Source organism: Asparagus officinalis, unplaced genomic scaffold (assembly GCF_001876935.1).
Source record: "Asparagus officinalis unplaced genomic scaffold, Aspof.V1 AsparagusV1_Un95, whole genome shotgun sequence".
In the NCBI taxonomy this organism is placed as follows: Eukaryota; Viridiplantae; Streptophyta; class Magnoliopsida; order Asparagales; family Asparagaceae; genus Asparagus; species Asparagus officinalis.
The window spans coordinates 604,658-625,085 of NW_017972361.1; the positions used below are offsets into that span (position 1 = coordinate 604,658).

The window sequence follows — 20,428 nt, forward strand, 5'->3', positions numbered from 1 at the left end:
TATTTGGATCATATTCTGCTATCTGTGAATTTCTCATGCAAAACTTGAAATTTGTTAATTTCTGAGAACTATTCTTATTACTATTTTGTTAGTTATCTAGGAACTCTAGTGGGAAATGTTCTCACTGAGCGCTAGCTCATTCCGTTATTTTTAAATTTTTTTCAGATCCGACGTAGCTTCATAATAGCCGAACTTTTGGTTTGAGCTTTTGGCTGAGAGGCGTTATATGGAGAGCCTCTTCTTGTTGATGTTACATTCAGCATATTTTATTTTGTTTTGTAAAAATGCTTATAACAGTGAGTTTGTGGGCTGTAAGTACCGATCATATATATATAGTTGCTCTGATTTCTATCATCAGCAGGTTTCTGTAAGTACCGATCATATATATATAGTTGCTCTGATTTCTATCATCAGCAGGTTTATGAATATTTTGAAAATAAACTATTATCATCAGCAGGTTTATGAATATTTTGAAAATAAACTATGTGATATGAATTGCCAGGCTTGACTCATGCATAAGACTTGGCTCGTGCACCGGTCGCTGCTGTCGCATACCCCGTATTTTATGAATTTCCGCTTCAGATTTTGGGGCGTGACAGTAGGGTGGTATCAGAGCTTAGGTTTCGACGTTAGAAACCTTGTAGGGCACGCTATCATAGAGTATATGCGCTAGATGAGTGTTAACGTATGGATCAATTATGTGATATATATATGTATGTATACATATACATGTATGCATATAAATATTTTATAGTAAAACCTTGTAGGTTCATCAAGGAGTGCTTAGATGTTTATTTTATTTCACTTTGTCCTTTTTCTTCAGTAAGCTGATGGATGGTTCCCCTTTTTGTAGGATGGCGGGAACCAATTCATCTTCCAGTTCGTCATCTACCGTGTCCAGCCCTATGATTTCCGTAGATAGCTCGTGGGAACCCAGCCTAAGAGACTGGGGATACACTTCCGATGAAACTGATCCGAACTTGATAATGACTAATCATATGACCCCAGACTCACCGGAGGTTGAACCTGTAGAAGTTGTTATGATAGATTCATCCGAGTCTGAGCTTGAACATGCTGAGGATGAGGATCTCGTGGTAGAAGTTGTTCCAATTGAGTCATCACCTTCAGAAATTATTATGATTTCATCCGACCTCTCTGACATGGAGTCCCTTGTAGCCCAGATTCCTAGTGATGACCAGAGACTTGCCCCCACTGAGGGTGAGTCGAGTAGCCTAGGCATTGGTCCAGATCTCGACCTTGAAGGATGGGGGACTAGTGGCATAGATCCAGATCCAATGTTCGATTCTGTTGATAGCCAAGACTCAGAGGAGACTGAACCAACTGAGGAGAAGTCTAGTTCCAGCAGCTCCTCTTCCTCAGGGAAATAGAGCATAACTGTTAGGACAATTTTGTAATATTAGTATATGGGTTTTCATAGTTACTCTTTTGGTTTATGCAGGACATTTTTGGTAGAAAATATGTATATATAAACCCATATATTCAGATATGTGTATGAACTAAAAAGTTAAATATTAATAATATACTTTTGGTTTGTAAATACTGACTTGTGTTATTACGTTGAGTAATGATTGAGTTCCTAATTACTTAAATTGCATATATGTGACTGACTTAGGAATTTCTCCTTGTATAATAGTTGACTGAAATATTTTATTATTTATAGGAAGCTATGACTTCAGGTAATGAGCAAACCCCTCCTAACGGAGTAGGGATCTAAATCAGACGATAGGTGAAATGATGAGATCTAGAATTGCTCGTGCATCCACCTCCGGAAACCCAATAGATAACAATGCATTGATGGATCTATTACAAGCGGTGACATCTATAGTTACCAGACAACAAGATGAAATTGATCGTAATCGGACGAATGGTCAAAACGAGGAGCACCCAAAATTAAGAAGTGGCATGGGAGAATTCAAGAAACTATCTCAACCCAATTTTGAGGGAACAACTAATCCTATGATTGCTGAGCATTGGATCACAGAAATGGAGAAGGTCTTCACATACATGAAATGCCCTGAAGAGGAGAAGGTTGATTATGCAGTATATATGTTAAAAGACCGCGCTTACGGGTGGTGGCAAATGCAGGTCAGGACGTTGGGAGAGAAAGCATACAAGTTATCATGGGAGGAGTTTAAAAAGATTTTTTATGAAAAGTATTTTCCTTCAACTGTTCGCAAACAAAAAGAACATGAGTTTCGAAAATTGGAGCAAGGTGACAAGACGGTAGCTGAATATGAAGAAGAGTTCACTTATCTATCAAAGTTTGACATTCACTTGTTGGGTAATGAGGAAGATAGAGCTCGTCGCTTCGAGGAAGGGCTTCGACCGGACATCCGAAAGACGGTCAGTGCATTTGAACTCCCTACATATGGAGAAGTGTTAAAGAAGGCCTTGTTAATTGAGAAAAATGAAATTGATACAAAGCCAAAGAACGAGACGAGCAGCTCCTACCCAAAGAAGCGGTTCTGGCAGGATAATCGCGGTGGAAGAAATAAGAATTGGAGAAACAAAAAGCAAAATTTTGGACGCAGAGAGGAGCAATTTCCAAATCAGAAAACTTTAAGATGTGATGTTTGTCATAAGCTTGGGCATGAAGCGAAAAGTTGTTGGAGAAATACTGGGGCTTGTTTGAGATGTGGTCAGAAAGATCACAAGATAGCAAATTGTCCCCTACAACAACCATCTCGGAATAATTTCCAGACTGGCCAGTCCAGTGGTGGGAATCGGTATCCTCAAGCTAAGGCCCGAGTTTATTCTCTAACTGAGAAGGAAGCAGAAGCAAACCAGGATGTGGTGACAAGTACGCTAACTTTTGCATCAGTTCCTGCTCGAGTACTATTTGATTCTGGTGCATCGCATTCCTTTATTGCTGCACAGTTTGTTAAGAGAAACAAATTTCCATGTGATACCCTACAACAAGAATTGCTTGTTAATACACCTGGAGGTAGCATATTAGTATCAAATCAAGGCTGTAGGGTGGCTCGGGCTTGGCCGAGCCACCCATGGGTGGCTCGGCTTTGGCCGAGCCCCCCTTAGGGTTTTGGGTTTTGTTGTTTTGTCCGGTTTCATCCGTGATTCGGTTGTGCGGTTGATTTGTCTGGATTCGATTTGTTGACCTGATTTGGCAGTCGATCCGAATCCTGATTTGGCAGTAAATCCACTTCTGAGTTCGATTCCGAAACCGATCTTGATTCGATCATGATTCGTCCGAGTCCGCTCTTGTTTGAATGACTCATTGATTCCCCGAACCGTTGGCTTGATTCTACGCTCGAATGGATGTATTCCGTTGCTTGCGTGCGATTCGTCAACCTCGTCGCCTCGTTGGTTCGTCGGTTTGTGCCGAGCTATGCTAAGGGACCTCTAAGCAATTTTATATGCCTACAGATACCCCCTCCAAAGTATTTCAGCCTCGTTCTTTTATAGAAGAGTCTGGAATACTTTGGATATGATTGTCCCAACCTATAATCGGTGTAACGGGACCTTGGAATGGCTTCCGTTCTTGATTCCTTCAATCCTCCAGGCTATTCGGTGCTTTGTCGAATGTCTGTAAGAGTTCCGGTGCTGCATTTATTGTCTGACCGTTGTCAGAATTTTAAACTTGAAGTCGATTCCTGATTTTCTAATCTTTAGCTCGTGTTTGTTGGTTCAACATAGAACTGACCATCGATTGTTGGCGTTGAGTTCTCATTTGCGACGCGTTGTCCGGCGTAGTGTTGTTGAGTTATCCTTAAGAATATTTATAAAAAAATATTCTCCAGGCAGTAATTAGGCTCAAAAAATCTTCTGATCTTTCTGAACATGTGGGAGAGGCAAGAATAAACCAAGGACTGAACTCTCGGTTGATTTGAAGTTGTTTCGATGCTCGATTCAGCTTCAATTTGAATTCTGGTTCAAACCAGGTCTGGTCCGGTTCAACTTGGTCTGGTCCGGTTCAACTAGGCTTGGTTCAACATTATAAAAAGGGGTCTTTTTCTTTTCTTTTCCTCCTCCTAGGGCCGGCCACCCCCATGCCCTAATTTTTGCTTTTCTCTTCCTTCTTGCATCCTTTCTCCCTCAAAACTTCATATTTGCATTAGATCTAGTCTTCCTTTGGATCTTTGACTGAGAAATCCCTCAAAACTTCCATATTTAGAATTTCTCTCAGGCCCCTCGAGCGCGTGGTCCGAGCCTCTTTCAAGATCTGATTTTTATTGGATCCACGAGCTTTCCCTCAGGTAAATCCTCAACCATTTTAGCATTTTTTATGCTTAATTCAATTTATGAATTTGTGGGGTCGCATGCGAGGGTTAGGATTAAGATTTGGCGCCTCGAGCTCACCTCTCAGGGGGGAGAATTGCAAAAAAGAGGAACTTTTTCTTAGATCTGATCCCTTAACTTATTTTGCAGGTCTCCATGTCTCGTATTGCGAGGGGTCAATCCTCTACCGCGTCGGTTGATGGCGCGCCTCCCTCTTATGCTGGTGAGCTAATTTTTTGGAAATTTACAAATTAGTCTATTTTTTCTTGGAAATTTGCAAATTGGTCCTTTTCACCCCATTTTGTTCTCCTTGGCGAGGCAATCGGGAAGAGCCTTGATTCTCCTTGGCGAGGATCGACGCTTTAAAGATATGTTTTGCTTGGTCAAAACCATATCTCAAAATCAATAAAGGGGGCGTTTTGACTCTGCATTGTGCCTTATAAGGCAGGGATATATTGTCGATATACCCTATCTTATAAGTGCATAATGTGGCCAAATCGTCTCACCCTTTATAAGGGAACGACTCTATCTTACCCATTCGTAAGATGAGTTCAATTTCCTTTTATAACTGGAATTAACGAATGTTTCATTGCTTGTTTTCAGTTGAATATCCTTCTGGGGCGTTCTCATCTCACGCAGTGTACGGGCGTCGTGGCGAGTACTATTCGACTTCCGACGATTTTTCCCCTATCCCAGTCACTCCTTGGTTTGCTTCGGGCACGTCGACAGAGGTTGCCCAAGTGGTGAAGGAAGGTGGATATCGAGCTCTTCGCCAGTTGATTACAGATGCGCCCCTCGTGAAGGATGTCAGTTCGATTCAGCCTCTCAAGAAGACCGACTTTTTATTTGGCGATTCTGCCAAGGATCCGGATGCCGTGTTTATTGATGCTGAGCAGTGGCTTCATAAGACTGGCAGTTGTTTCATATATTTGCCGAAGATTCCTCGGCATCGTTCGTTGACTGAGCTCCGGCGTCTGGCTGTGACACGGGAGATGTCGTGGCGCTTGACGGAGGAGCATGAGAGCGTTCACTGCGGAAACATTACTCATCAGGCAGCTCCTGGTTCGAGCAGGAGTCACATCACTGGATTGCATCCTGGAGTATTGGGGTTAGATGCACCGCCACGTAACGAGCTTCTTGCCGCTGCTTCTACTTTGAAGAATCGCCTCGCTGCTTTAGGACGGGAGATGCCTGCGACACGCCACAGGTTTTATGGTTGGGTCCATTCTTTGGACAAGCTTTGGTGGACTCGCATGACGAAGTACGTCTTGAGCCGATGGAGCGAGGAGTTGCACGCTTGTGGTCTGTATGCAGCCGTTCGTGCCACTATGTATGGTTTGCCTGTTAGCACGAAGCATTTCTTCGCTTTGTGCGAGCTCTACAACCCGGATTCGAACATTTTTCTGACCCGGCAAGGGGAGTTGGGCTTGGCCCTCCATGAGATGCACAGGATTTCTGGTTTTCCCATGGGACAGATGTTATATCAGGAGTATTTTCCTTCCAACCAAGAATTGAGTCAGCTGAAGGATCGCATGCCCGACCGCTACGAGACTTTATGGGACCTCACATGTCACTATCATATCGCTTTGGCGCAGTCTGAACCCTTAGCGAAGAGGGCTAAATCCCATGTGAGCCAGAAGCAGTTTGCGTCTTATTTGTTCAGGAATCTAGAGAGCAATTCTGGCGAGGCTATTTGTGAGTTGGCACCACTCATTCCTTCAGGGGTTAATAATCTACTGAAGAAGGTTGATGCTCATTCCTATACCATTAGCAGTCCTGAGAGTGGTTTTCCTACAGGGACCAAGTTTAAAGCGTTCTTGTGGCATGCGACCGCGCCGATTCGACCGATGACCCTTCTTGCCGGTTACCTCGCTATCTGGTTAAAGAAATGCGTGGTCCCGTATCAGTCTAGTGATATCTTGCCATTGGAGGTGCTCTACCCAGCGGTTCATCTTGCCTACAAAAAGGAACTTTCGCTTCTTCCGGTGATGGTGGCTAACATTCATCGAGGGCTTCGACAGATTTCTAGTGCTTTTACACGGAAGGAAAGTGGACCACCGACTCAGATTCCTACCATTAAGGTGGAGCTTCCGTACACTTATTTGATGGCTTGGTTCGTCCTTCATCGTTCTGATATGATGTCAGTACCGTATGCCACAGACCCCTCCGCTCCCCTACTACAGCTGTTTGAGAATGGCAAGTGGGAGGGGCGAGGATTCCCTGACGTCAGACAGCAGCTACAGGTCCACAAGTGTTGGGCGTTTTCCACTTGCTTTCCACAGTTCTCCGGCCGATACGGCGAGTGTCTGATTGATGAGGAAAAGCCGAGGGGGGTATCGAACTCATTTAGACGTCGGCTGCTTTAACTGGCTGGTGAACATCAGGACCCACGGCGGTTTGGTGGACGGTCTTCGTGCATGGTTGTGGACCGTGACGGGCTGTACTGGTGCTAAGTTCAGTCTCCCGAGTACCGAGCGGCAGTTGAACCTTACCTTCTTAAGCTGTAAGTGGTTGTTAGCAGCTAATAAAACTGTCCCTGTAAAGCCGATTGCAGAGCTGGAGGCTGAGGAGGCTTCTCAGGCTGATTCTCGTATGATTTGGGAAAATGCTCGATCACAAAGGGCACGGCACAAGACTCGTCGGATTGACGAAGAGGGAAAGAAGATCTTTCATTCTGCTGATGAAGCTTCAGGCGGAGATCTTGAAGATCACGAGGACTGTTCTGATTGAGGTCAGTTTCTTACTTTTTCCCTTTATCTTTCAGAATTATTAAGCCTGACAATGGTTTGATGTTTCAGGGACCACAGCTGACCAGGATGAAGAGTTCCGTCCTTCTCCTCAGGCGGGACCTTCGATTGTTGCCCCTGCCGCTAGGCGGAAGAGATTAGCCCGCAAGCTGCGTGTAGTTTCACGAGCATCGGATATGGATTTGGCCGGTGACGATCCTGCTAGTGATGGAGGTAACTTCTACCCTATAGACCGTCCTCTTGATCATTCAGAACTTTGACTCACGCTTTTCCATTTCTATATAGGAGAGCGTGGGGAGAGCGAGATGAGTCCTGATCCCGTTTTCCACGATTCTACTTCTTCTGGTGAGCCCGACTCACCGTACCAGGTAGAAAGGCCTGCAGAAGCTGGTGACATTAGGGAGACCGTCGATGTAGGACCCGGTTCGATGAATCCAGGTACATCTACCATTAACAATACACAAAGGAGTTGAATGATTTGGAATTTGTGCATTCCCTAATTGTCTCTATACTTCTTGCTCTTTTAGATAATTCGCAGGAGGCAAACGTGGATCTTGGGAATAGAGAGGCTGACGCACCCATAAGAGGTAACTCATTTCTATTGGTCGTAGTCTCTTTATTCTCCTTTCATACTTATATTCTCTTTTGTCAGATTTCTCGATTGATGATTTTGAGTACTTATATTCTCTTGTGTCAGATTTCTCGACTGATGATTTTGACGAGGAAGGCTTGCTTGTGGACACTCCGATGCTCCACTTTATGTATGGCTCTCCTCAGATTGATGATCAGTTGCCTGGAGATGTATTTCCTGAGTCTACGCTCCCTAAGAATCCCGAGGATAGTTTTTCTGAAGGTACGTAGCTTTTCTCAAGTTAATTATAGGACTAGCCAATTTTTGACTAATACAACTATAATGTGATGCATCTGAAAATTCTATTTTGTATTTGACAGGAGCTTTTGTCGAGACTGATCCTGTTGAGCCGGCTGTGGGACCAACTACACCAGTTGATACACCCCCAGCTGTTACACCTCCACCACCCCTAGTGATTCAAGGGGAAGAAGGTATAACTTGAGCAACTGAGGAATGTCATTCATTTCTTCATCAAGGCTTTTGACGGATTTCTCCTTTTTGTGTAGGGCTTTCTTCTCGGCTTCACGTCCTTGTGAAGGAGTTATTATCAGACAGCGACCCAGAGAAGATTGTCATCTGTATAGAGATCCGTTCCTTCTTCTCCTTTGTGAATGCTATGATTGACAAGCTCTTCCACGGCGGACTTTCCCTTCACCAGTTCAAGCCATTCCTTGATCTTAAAATAAATTCCATAAGGGACGCAGGGTACCCAGATCTGGCGAAGTCTATTGTTGATGATCTTGACTGCCTAGAGTGTGAGCTTCAGATGTTTCATGAGCTCCGAGATGCAGGTGCCTCTTCATTCATCGCTGCCGAGTTGGATACTCACTTACAGACATGGCGCGATGCTAGGTTTCTTGCTGAGTTAGACATTCAGGTGCAGCGGGATCGAGTGGATCGAGTTGAGGCCCACCTTGCTGCTAAATCATCTTCACTCACCGAGCTTGAATCTTCTTTTGCCTCCTGTGCGACCGAGATAGACCAGCTCAGAAGAGCACTCCGTGAAAAAGAGGAGACTTTTGGTATTCTTCAGATGACGAAGGTACAGGATCAACAAGCCCACACTGCTTTATCTGGTGAGTTGACATCTTTGAAGCAGAAGCTGACTGAGACGGAGGAGGTTGCTGCGAAGACTTTAGCTACCAACGAGGAGTCCATCAGAGCTGAGCTGAGGCAAGCTTATGATGAGAAGCTTTCTAAGCTTAACCAGCAGATTTTTGGCCATGTTTTTGATGTATGATTTCATTTGTTGAATGTCTTGACTCTTGATCCTTTTAGTGGAACTGGTTTTTGTCTTTATCTTTATTATGATTCCTCATTCCGTTCGAAATGATTGACCATAATACTTTTAGGATCTTTGGCAAACCCTCAGCCATCAACGGATTTGATTAGCCTTTACCGACTACCGTTTGAGTCGGGCTAGCATGCGGATTGTCTAAATCTGTTCCGCATGTGACGTTGTGCTAAGAGAGTTAACGCTCTTAGTGCTACGATATTGAATACGTAGACTTCGTCTTTCTTACGGGAATAGACTACCCGGCAACGCGTGTTAGGCGTTGACTTTAGGATTTTTGGCTAATCCCCAGCCTTCAACGGATTTGATTAGCCTTTACCGACTACCGTTTGAGTCGGGCTAGCATGCGGATTGTTTAAGTCCGCTCCTATGTGACGTTTAAGCTAAAAGAGTTAACCCTTTTAGTGCTACGATATTGAATACGTAGACTTCGCCATTGTTACGGGAATAGGCTACCCGGCAACGTGTATTAGACGTTGACTTATCCCTACTTAGGCTTCGGGATAAAATTCCCCAGAATCGAACTCTGGTGTCTTTTTCTTCGGAGAAAGACTAAACCGGCGACACGTGTTAGGCGTCGGCATATCCTTTCTTAGGATTCAGGATGAAATTCCCCATGCGTGTAAGGCATGGATTTTGGTGTTATTAATAACAACCTGTCACAATGTTGAATATGTGAACGGGTGTTCTTTTTAACGGTTAAGAACTAACCGGCAGCGCGGGTTAAGCGCAGACTTATCCTTGCTTAGGTTTCAGGATAGGATACCCCAGGATTGAATTCTGGTGTCTTTTTCTACGGAGAAAGACTAAACCGGCAGCGCGTGTTAGGCGCAGACTTATCCCTGCTTAGGATTCGGGATAAACTTCCTAGGATGAATCCTAAATTGACAAATTTTGGAAAAGATCAATGCGGGAAAGGAAGAATTTGGCAAACCCGAATAACAAGGAAGGAAGAATTTTATATTCTATTCCTTGATTCTGGAAAGGAAGAATTTTATATTCTATTTCCAGTGCAGAAGAAACTAGGAGTGGGATCTCCACTCCGAGAATCTGGAAAAATCTAGATAAACTTGCCTTTTATAGGATTGGTTATCTAAACTAAAAAAAAGAGTTCTTCGTTTATCGAAGTGAAACTTCAACTTCGGTTATAACCATGAGAGGGCTTACCCAAGGAGAAGAAGAAGGGAGTTCTTTCGTTTATCGAAAGGGGACTCCGAAATGAAAGTGGACCTCTTGTTCATGGAAAGAGTCAAGAGGGCCAGAAAGACATTTTTAGTGGACCCACTGTCAATTGCAATTGATCAGTGAGAGATTTTAGTGGTAAAAAGATTTTGGGTTATCCTTTAGAATATTAAGTGTAATATTCTTCAAGGAACTTCCCGGTAAATGGGTTATCCTGAATGTACTAGGGAAGTACTTTTTCAGGAACTTCCCATTTATTGGCATTAGTTGCCTGTCGCCCTCTTGAGTAATCAGGCGATATGCGCCGTTTGAGTAGACTGTGTCTATCACAAACGGTCCTTCCCACTTGGGTTCGAATTTACCTTTCTTCTTGGAATTGAAGATTATCGGTCGGCGAGCAGCGAGGACCAGATCTCCTTCCTTGAAGCTTCTTTGTCAGACTCTTTTGTTGAAATCCCTAGATATTCTGGCTTGATAGAACTCGATTTGTTGTTGAGCCTCCAAGCGCTTTTCATCCAACCTCTCGAGTTCTTCGAGACGTTTTTGATGCTGATCCTCTGTCGTCATCTCAGTTGCGAGAGCGATCCGAAGTGACAGGATTTGGATCTCCAAAGGTAGCATAGCCTCGCATCCGTATACCAACGAGTACGGGGTGGACCCTGTAGGTGTGCGTATGGTGGTGCGATAAGCCCAGAGCGCTTCACCGAGTTTATCGTCCCAGTCTCGTTTATTGGTCTTCACGAGCTTTGACAGGATCTTAATGATCGTCTTGTTGAAAGCCTCAGCTAGTCCGTTTGCGGCGGGATAATAAGCTGTCGACGAGACATCTTCAATTTTGAATTTGTCACAAAACCTGATGAAGGCGTTGCTTATGAACTGTGGACCGTTGTCATGAATGATCCGTCTTGGCACGCCATGTCGGTATATGACATGATGCTTGATGAAATTAATGACGTTGTTCGTCTTCACTTCTCTAAGCGGAATGGCTTCAGCCCACTTTGAAAAGTAGTCCGTGATCGCAAGAATGAATCGGTCATCTTTGACTGAAGGGGGAAAGATAGGACCAACAATGTCCATACCCCATGTCTCGAACGGCCAAGATGTGGTTGACGTGTGCAACTGATCTGGCGGTTGATGCATATAATTTGCATGTATTTGACAAGCATGACACTCTCGAGCGTATTCGATTGCGTCCTGATGCGATCATACAGTTTGGGACCGGGCTGATGCGCACCACATTCTCCTTCGTGTGCTTCCTTAAGAACTTCTTCTGCTTCTTTGTTCGAAAGGCATCGGAGTAATAAACCATCGTACCCTCTACGGTATAACGTATGGGTCTCGGCATTATAGAAGAATCTTGGTGCTCTTCGGCGGATTGATTCCCTTTCTTTTACGTCTTCAGGCAAAATACCATATTGGACATAGTCTATGATGGGAAAACGTCAATCTCGGGACTCAGACCCAACTTGAGTTGAATTCACCTCCTTGGCGTTAAAGTTTCCGTCATCTTCTTCTTCAATATCCATATCGTATATGGGTATGCAGAGTTGATGCGTCCTCACTGTGACTAACAGCTCAGTTTCGGGAGGCTGCGCAAGTGATAACGCTAGTGCTGCCAGTGCATTCGCATAAGCTTTCTGGAGACGAGGGATATATTCAATGGGGATCAGGTCCTGGTTCCTGACTTCATACTCTCCCCGGACTTGGTTGACTATCAATTGAGAATCCCCAAAGGCTTCGAGATATTCGACCCCCAGCTCCTTAGCGAAACTGAGCCCAATGAGAAGCGCGTTGTACTCGGCTACATTATTGGAGCACGGACTAGTCAACGAATAAGCTCGAGGCATCACATGCTTTCCCGGGGAAATTAAGACAACTCCAACTCCGGAGGAAACTGTATAACCTCCCGGGGTTATCACCCTATTAACTGACCTTGAGGCACCATCGAAATATAATTGCCATACTTGTTGGTGCGACGTAGTATTAACCTCATGGGTTTCGTCCGGCAAGTCATCATATACTTCTACCGTATCTGTGGTCGGGTTTGCCGCCAGAAGATCGCAAATCGCTTGTCCTTTGATCGACTTCTGCTGTTTGAAGTGGGCCCATTTCGCTAACCGCCAATTCATAGTGGCCGGTTGCGTCATAAACACCCGTACTGGATTAACATTGGAAATGACGTAAATCGTCTGTCCAACCAAGTAATGCCGCATCTTTTGCATCGCGAATACCAATGCGAGGCATTCTTTCTCAATCATCGGATATCTAGACTCGGCGCCTATCAAGGTCCGACTTAGGTAATAAACTGCCTGTTCGTGACCGTTATTGTCGTCTTGTGCTAGTAAAGCACTTATCGAATGGTTCATCGCCTTGATGTAAATCAAGAATGGTTTACCCAATTTCGGTGCAACGAGAACAGGAGGACTCGCCAGATACGTTTTGATATCTTCGAATGCTTTTTGGCAGGCGTCGTCCCAGATGAATGACACCCCTTTCTTGTTTAGCTTAGAAAATGGTTGGCACTTCCCAGAAAGGTTTAAGATGAACCGCCGGATGTAAGCTAGCCGCCCTTGCAATCCTCTGAGCTCTCTCAAATTTCTAGGAGGTTACAGCTCGTGTATCGCCTTCACTTTGTCAGGATCGATATGTATACCTTTAGTAGTGACGACGAATCCCAGGAATTTTCCGCTAGACATTCCAAGGAAGGATTTAGTAGGGTTCATCTTCAATTGATGACTCCGCATGAGATCGAACATCGTCTTCAAGTCTTTGATGTGATCTTCTTTGTTGCGGCTTTTCACAACCAAATCATCAACGTAGCACTCAACTGTTTTCCTGAGATGTTCTTGGAAAATCATAGTCATCGCTCGTTGGTATGTGGCGCCTGCATTCTTTAGACCGAATGGCATCACCGTGTAACAGAATACACCAAGGGGCGTTCTGAACGCTGTATGCTTCTTGTCATCTGGGTGCATCTTGATTTGGTTATATCCTGAGAACCCATCCATAAAAGACATTCTCTCAAATTCGCATGTATTATCAATAATAACATCCGTGATTGGGAGAGGAAAATCGTCTTTTGGACATGCCGTATTCAGGTCCCTGAAATCAATGCAAATCCTGATTTTACCGTTCTTCTTCATGACTGGAACGATATTGGCTAGCCAATCTGGATGTTGCTAACCAGTCTGGATGTTGTTCCTCTCGGATAAATCCTGATTCAATTAATTTCTTAACTTCTGCCTCGATGGCTTCCATTATCTGCGGACGAAACCGTCTTTGCTGTTGCTTGACAGATTTGGCATCCGGCTTGATATCGAGGCAGTGCATTGCCACATTGGGGTCGAGCCCTGGCATATCCTCGTAGTTCCAAGCGAAGACGTCAATATACTCCCTGATGAGAGCAATTAACTCCTCCTTCTCCGTGAGGGGAAGACTATCACTGATAAATATAGGTTTTGGGTTGGCCTCGTCACCCATGTTAATTTGGACTATCTTATCTTCAGTGGGGGGTTCTCTCTGTTCGAACCTGTCACCATACTGCATATTCAGATGATGAACCCACGGGTCTTCCCATGTTAGCATTTGATCATCGTCTTCCATTGTAGACGGATCAGCTGTAGCCATGTTTACCATTAGGGCTTTGAATGCCTCCCCTAGACTTGTGTCGGAATTCCCAGCTGAAGAATCAGAAGAGTATCCGTTCTTAGTTTTGTTAGCAATTTGATCGATGATCTGCCAACCACATTCATCATCGGACGAGGAAACATAGCCTAAGCCTCGCCCGTATTTATAATAATCCTCAGGTCTCCCTTTTGGTACATATACCGCTTTGGCTGGAGTACGAGGACCTCGATCGAAGTATAGACCTTCTCCGAGTGTGAAATCATACCCCTGCTTTTCCATGAGCTTGCGCGCTTCCGGACTATACTTAGATAAATGCCGACCAGATTTGTCATCATCTTAATCTTCACTTAGGAAATGATATGGTAACGGAGAGATTTTTCCTTTACCATAAATTACTTCTTTTGCACCTCCTATCTTGTTCGGGATGATCATGGTTGTTCCGAAAGAATGCTGGAGGCGTAACTTTGTTACATAAGATGACCGAAGCAGCATATACAAATCAGGATTATTATACAATTCTATTATCACATCATTAAGAGACAGGGAGTACTCCAAATCGTTATTTATTTCAACATCGGCAAGTTGCCAATTACAACCTCCATCTGACGATTGTTCATCGTCAAGATTGATTACAAAGGGTACAATGTCATTTAAAACAAAACCACCATTGTAACCAAATCCGGCTTCGGTATCAGCTTCTTCTCCACTGTCCGTGCCTTGGATTGCTCGTCGTCGAGGAGGTCCGGATGGACCCACATCACTTGCCCTGATGGCAGAGTTTGTGGAACCAAACCCTTCTCCCGCTGGTTGTGAGGATCGTCGTTAGTGATCTTCAAAACCGCCTTGGGGATAGGAATTATCCCCGCCGGAGCTTGAACCTCCGGGAGACCCGTCCCAAAGCTCAAAGTGACCATGTTCGCCGTCACTTGCTTTTGGACCTTCTCTTTCTTCAAGACCCCCGCGTCGTAGAGGGCCTGGAGTTTGTCCTTGAGGACGTAGCACTTGGTTGTGTGATGCCCAAGGAATCTGTGATATGCACAGTAACTTGGGTCACCGGTTTTGTCCGCCTCCTCAGGCTTCGCGGCTTCTGGTAACTTAATTCGCCCACTCTTGAGTAGAGTGTCGAGAGTCGCCACTACCTGGTCTTCTTTGAAATCATATTGCCGCTGGGGGCGTGGTTCAAATTGCCTGGGTTTCGGCTTTTGAACGAACTTTGGCGCCGCGGCAGAGTCTACGGCCATAGCCTCTTTTCCCTTCGATCGAGGAGGGTTCTTTGGCGCCGCTGGTTCTGCTGCTCCCTTTTTGGACTGTGGCTCTTCGGCCTCCAGCCTCTTGATCATATTTTCAACTTGCTCGCCTTGGCGAACAAGTTCCTTCCAAGTCCGGGTTTCAACTGCCCCTATTTTGGACAGGATGTGGATTGACAGATTGTTGCGGCACATCTCAATCAGTGTCGCCTCGGAAACTTGGTCCCGACAGTGGACTGATCGATTTCGAAATCTCTTTACGAAGTCGTTAACTGACTCCGACTTACGCTGCTTCTCAGCGAGGAGAGTGGCCATTGACACTTCCGTGTCGTCGTCGAAGAAGCGGGCGAGGAAGAGCTTTTCGACGTCGGCCCATGCCTTGATGGAGCCAGGCTCCAGTTTGCGGAACCACTCAAAGGCCACCCCCTTGAGGGTACCTATGAATAGTCGGGTGAGAATGGCGTCGTTCCCGGTGAGGAATCCGGTCTGCGCCATGAAGTAATAGATATGTTGCGAGGGTGACCCCTTGCCATCGAACTGCACCAAACTGATTGGCTTGAACTTCACTGGGTATGGGACCGTGTCCCATTCGATAGGGTAGGGACGTACCACCCCCAGCTTGTTCATGTTTTGCTGAAGCTTCAGCGCGTTCAGTTGGTCCTGGAACTCGTCGAATCTTTTGTCACGGGTGCTATCCGCGGTGTGCGACGTTCCTATCGATGTTTTGGAGGAGTAATCGGATTGTCGATCATCCTCCGTCTCAGCCGCTGGACGGTGAGGTGGTACCCATTCTTTATCCCTAGTCTGCCGGGGCAAGGGACGTTGGGTTCCCTTCTTTTTCTTCTTGCTCAGCAGTTGCTCCATCATCTCTCTTAGAGAGTCGATGGTCGCCTGCTGTGCCTCCAACTTTTGAGCCATTGTCTGCTCGTGGTTGGTATCGGTCATGTGCGCCCTCGCCTGCGCGTCTTGACTTGAGCGCGAGGTCTGGGATGTGGCCGCCGCCGAATGAACCTCATCTTCGCCGCAGGAGGGAGGTATTAGGGTGGAATAGTCAAACCCAATACTTACCCCCCGGCGACTACGGGTTCGCTGGAATATGCCTTCCTGCCGGCGTCGGGCAGACCGGGTGTTAGGTCTTAAGACGGAGTCCGAGTCTGGCGAGTCGGAGAGTACCGCCTTCCCTTTATCCGTCATGTTGACTGTGGCGGATGAGAGTTCCAGGTCGTCAGCAGCGCGTCTTTTCTGGTGACGGCGCCTTCGACGGGAGGGCCTCGGTCGAGAGGCCTGTTGAGAAAGCCTCTCAAATACCGAAGGTTTCGCCGTTCCAACGCATTGGCAGTCGGCGAGGACCGTGTGGATGAGTCTCTCGCAATGACACTGAGGATTCGCCTCGTGAATAGTGCGTTTGCGAGTCAAGAATTCTCTGAGGTCTTCTACGGGTGGTTGGTGACAACCCCCGGCCTCAGAAGAGTCGCTCTGGTGAGCTGACGAGAGATTTTTGGGCGCTCTCTCTGGCGCGTGTTGGGTGGAACGCCTTGGTGTTGGAGTCAGGCGATCTCGCCTTGACTGGCGAGTCTTCGCGTTTGAGCGAATTCCAGTACGTGGGCGAGTTTCGACCCCGTGTTTAGAAGAGCGGGTTCGGGAGGAACCGCCTATTTCCTTTCCTTTACGTTTATCCGCCAAATGATTATGGCGAGGCTCGCCAGCCTTCGAGGATTCGCCTACTTGGGTAAGCTCGTATGCTCGGTGTGGTTTGTTCGCATCAGGGATATGACCTGAGAAGCGAAGTCCTCCTGAGCGGATGGCTCTGCTGTCCTCGGTTGACGCTCCTGATTTGGAGGGCCTTCTGAGGTCGGGCAGCTTGCCTTCCCGTCTAGTGTTTCTCGGGCCTGTGTGATGGTTCAGGCCATTATGAGAAATGGAGGTTTGGACCCCCTGTCTGACGGGTGTTTGCCGTCGCTGTTGGTTAGTTCTCCCAGCGGGGAGAACGTCACCGTGGGTTGTGGCATTGCGGTTTGTGCCGGAGTGAACCGGCGCTTCCTCCGAGGTAGGTGTCTGTGTGGACCGCTTGGCGATCCATCTGGCAGACCCTTGCCTCTTGCGCTCGATCTCTGGCTTGGCCTTGATCGATTGCGAGGGAGTGGGCTCCTCCGATGAGACTCGGTTGGAACCCTCAGGTGCGGAGGCTTTGACCGTCTGAGGTCGGCCTCGGCGCACAGCTCTGTGGCGTTTGCGGGACGCATCGCCACCAGAGGAGGAGGAGGATCGCGAGATGTATTGCTGCGAGAAGAGGACGATTGTAAGTACCCTTCGAATTTGATCACAAGGGACTCAACAGTAGTCCCTGCAGCAACTTCGTCAGACTGCGCCACCACCAATTCATCTGAATGAACGGATTCTCCCACTGTGGTCGCCATCTTCTGTAGGGTGAAAATTTGATTCTTCCGAAGAAAGGAGTTTCGTTTGTATTTATAAGAAAGCTTATTACAAACTAACAAATCAAATGTTTACAACAGAAGCAGAGGGAAGGCCCTCTTTGTTTTGTGTGGGGACTTTAGGTGGCTATAGGACGCTTCGCTCGATGCTCGGGTCGAGTCTGCTTCCCTTGGACCGTTTGAATGAGGTTGCTGGAGAGCTTCAGTTCGCAGTAGAAGCTCGGGGTAATGGAGTTCGGGTCTGCTTAGTTCGTCGGCGATCGGAGCTCGGAACTAGGCAGCAGTGCTGTAATGCAAGGATTTGCTAACAGCTTGGTCTCAACTCTTTTTTCTCCAAGTTTTGCGACCTCTCTTCCATCGTGCTGGAAGGGGCTTTTAAATGAAAGAAGGACAGCTCGACTTCTCCTTGAATTGTGGGATGTGACCAAATCCTCTTCAGAGACGTCTCTCCGTTCCTCGATACCATGAATGGTCATTCCAGGGATTGTGCTCTATGTCCTGTCACCTACGATGGGAAGGCCCATCTTGTGTGTGAGGCAACGAACGACTGCTATCCGAGTGGATTTGACCAGCATTAATGAACCGCATTTATGAGTTCGCAGATCGATGAAGTGTCTGTCCGATCACTTGTACTGTGCGTGACCGCCCGGCGTGCTTTGAGCACGGTGCTTTCTCCTTTCCGGTCAGGAGAGGCGGTGAAGTAGGTGTACAGTACTCGAGTGGGTCTAGCCAGCTTGCCGAGTGCCGGCGGATCCAGCTCTTGGCTCAGACAGCCGAGGTGAGTCGCATTTATGAATGCTCAGGTTGACTCGACACCTGTCCAGGCTTTCGTGCTGCGCGTACTGCGAGCGGCCGTTTGACGGTCCTGGGGTATCGTGCTCTCTCTCCCTTCGGGTCGAGAGAGATGGGAAGGTCCATCTCAGCACGTGGGGTAGTGGATACCCAGCTGTACTGACGGTCTTGGGGTTTGCTGGCGGATTCGACTCTGGACTCGGGCAGGCGAGTTGAGTGAAAGGCGAACTTCCGCCATCCTAATCGATCTTAACTCGTGCTGGCGAGCCGACCGTAAGGCGAATCGAGCATGTGCAATGTCCATGCGATTTAGGCCCGTGCCAGAGAACTGGGCGTGCGAGCTCTTTTCGCAGGCGAATTTCCTGTGAGCCTATAGAGGTATTTTTTTACCGTCTACAAGACCCCCTTCAAAGTTTTCAGACCTAAACCGGCTCGCGTGTGGTCTGGAATACTTTGAATGAAGAAATTTTCGGCGAAGTAAGCGCACTTGATTTCTTTGTGACCATCGAATTTGGGGATAGCAGCTTGCACAAATCGACCATTACTGCTCTCTGCCATTCCTCTCTGTTCCTTCACTCTGAAATAAATTTGATGTATTCTTTCAACACACACTCACTGTTTTTCCTCACACACACTCACAATCAGGCCCCTGTAATGGAGCTCTGATACCAATTGTTAAGCACAAAAGTAGTATTGCACTAAGAACTGGTTTTGCAGAGAGAAATGTATATTGAATTCAGAGCAAACAGTTGGCTTTAAAGCCTTACAAGATGAAAGATTCAAAGCAAAATAACAGAACCCACGTTTTACATGGCCTATAACGTGGTGGCTAGTTAACAACCTGCACATCCCTAAGGAATAGGGATTTATTTAACAAACTGGCTAAACTCTTAGGAAACTAGACCTCCTAAAGACAACACGATTTCGTGTGTTTCGCCCCATGACGCATCGGGGCCGTGGTTTTCGGGTTCAACCGTCGGATGTAGCCGCCAACCTCGGTTCTTTCGATATACCGAGGGTGATCTGAGCCGTCGAACTTGATCGTGGCCACGTCCTCTGTCCGTTAGGGTTTTCGCTTTTCGAGGGCAGTCGTGGCCACATGGATAACTCAGCCCTTCTAAATCAGCCATTTTCCTCCATTGGGAGTTACCGTGCTCTCAAATCTTGAAAGGAACATCCCAGGAAAGAATTCCCGCTTCATCCTACAATGGCTCCAAAATCTAAGAGGTGCAAAGTGAGGGGTGCGGGCCCCGGACGTTATTCCGACCGTCTCTCCGCCGGCATGCCTGCCGGTGCTCTGGAATCGCGCCCAGGTACGTTGATGGGTTCGTTAGATGATCTCTTGTAAGTCTTAGGCGTCGGATTTTAGGAAGATGAGTGTTACTCATTTCCCCGATTTGGGGCAAAGTTTGCCCTATTTTGCCTTTAGAGGATGGGTACCGTCCCTGCAGGCGAATCCTTCAGTGGGGAGGAGGCGAACTCCCTTTTCGTAAGGCGAGTTCGGCCCTTTCCCATTAGAGGGGAGTGCAGGCTGTACGGATAGACCTCGTTCGAAATGGGTTCCCCCTTTCGATAGGCGATTTCTGTTCGATGGGCGATTTCGCCCCTACAGCGGATTTTGTCTCAATTGACTTTTTATTTCTTGTTGCAGCGACCTTCTCCGATGAGGCTCTCCCGGAGGGTGTGGCGGTTGGCCACGCCGGGGCTACGAATTATACGGCGCCCTCTCGATTTCCTTCTCTGGCTCCAATGCCCGTATTCACCGCTGATAAGCCGCATGGTCTGGTACAGAGAGTCACGGATGGTCATCACTTGACATTACGCGAGTTGACGACCAACGCGGCGCTGACAGATGAGGACAGGGCAGAGCTGCCGAAGCCTCAATTTTTGTTCGGCGACGCTATGGCCGACCCCTCCGCCCTGTTGCTCAAAGAGAGCCGGTGGTTCCGCACGGTAGAGGGGGTTCATTATTACCTCCCCAGCATGTCGAGAGGGTTTTCGATCGTCGAGCTGCGGTCCCTCGCCATTCCTCGGACGATGCACTGGGATTTGACCCCTTCTCAGGACGGGGTCACTTGTGGCGTCTTTACGGGCTCCACTGCTGGGTATGGAGTGGAGAGTTCGTGCAAGCGCGTGACGGGCCTGCGCCCTGGCTTAATGTCCGCTGAACCGCCCGTGGGGGAGTCGACAGCGGTGGCGGAGACCTTCCGTCACCG

The 20,428-nt window shown here is 47.0% G+C and overlaps 2 protein-coding genes across 2 annotated transcripts in view; both read left to right on the plus strand.

Annotated features, from left to right (window-relative positions):
* Positions 1-854: 854 nt before the first annotated feature.
* On the plus strand, positions 855-1,388 carry LOC109827253 (suppressor protein SRP40-like). The gene has a single exon (XM_020394228.1). It carries the CDS (start codon positions 855-857, stop codon positions 1,386-1,388), a length of 534 nt encoding a protein of 177 aa, XP_020249817.1.
* Positions 1,389-1,752: 364 nt separating this feature from the next.
* LOC109827254 overlaps positions 1,753-20,428 on the plus strand; it is a 21,475-nt gene continuing 2,799 nt past the window's right edge. Inside the window, exon 1 of the mRNA XM_020394230.1 lies at positions 1,753-2,965. Within this exon, the coding sequence (XP_020249819.1) occupies positions 1,753-2,965 (1,213 nt within the window). The remainder of the gene's footprint in view (positions 2,966-20,428) is intronic.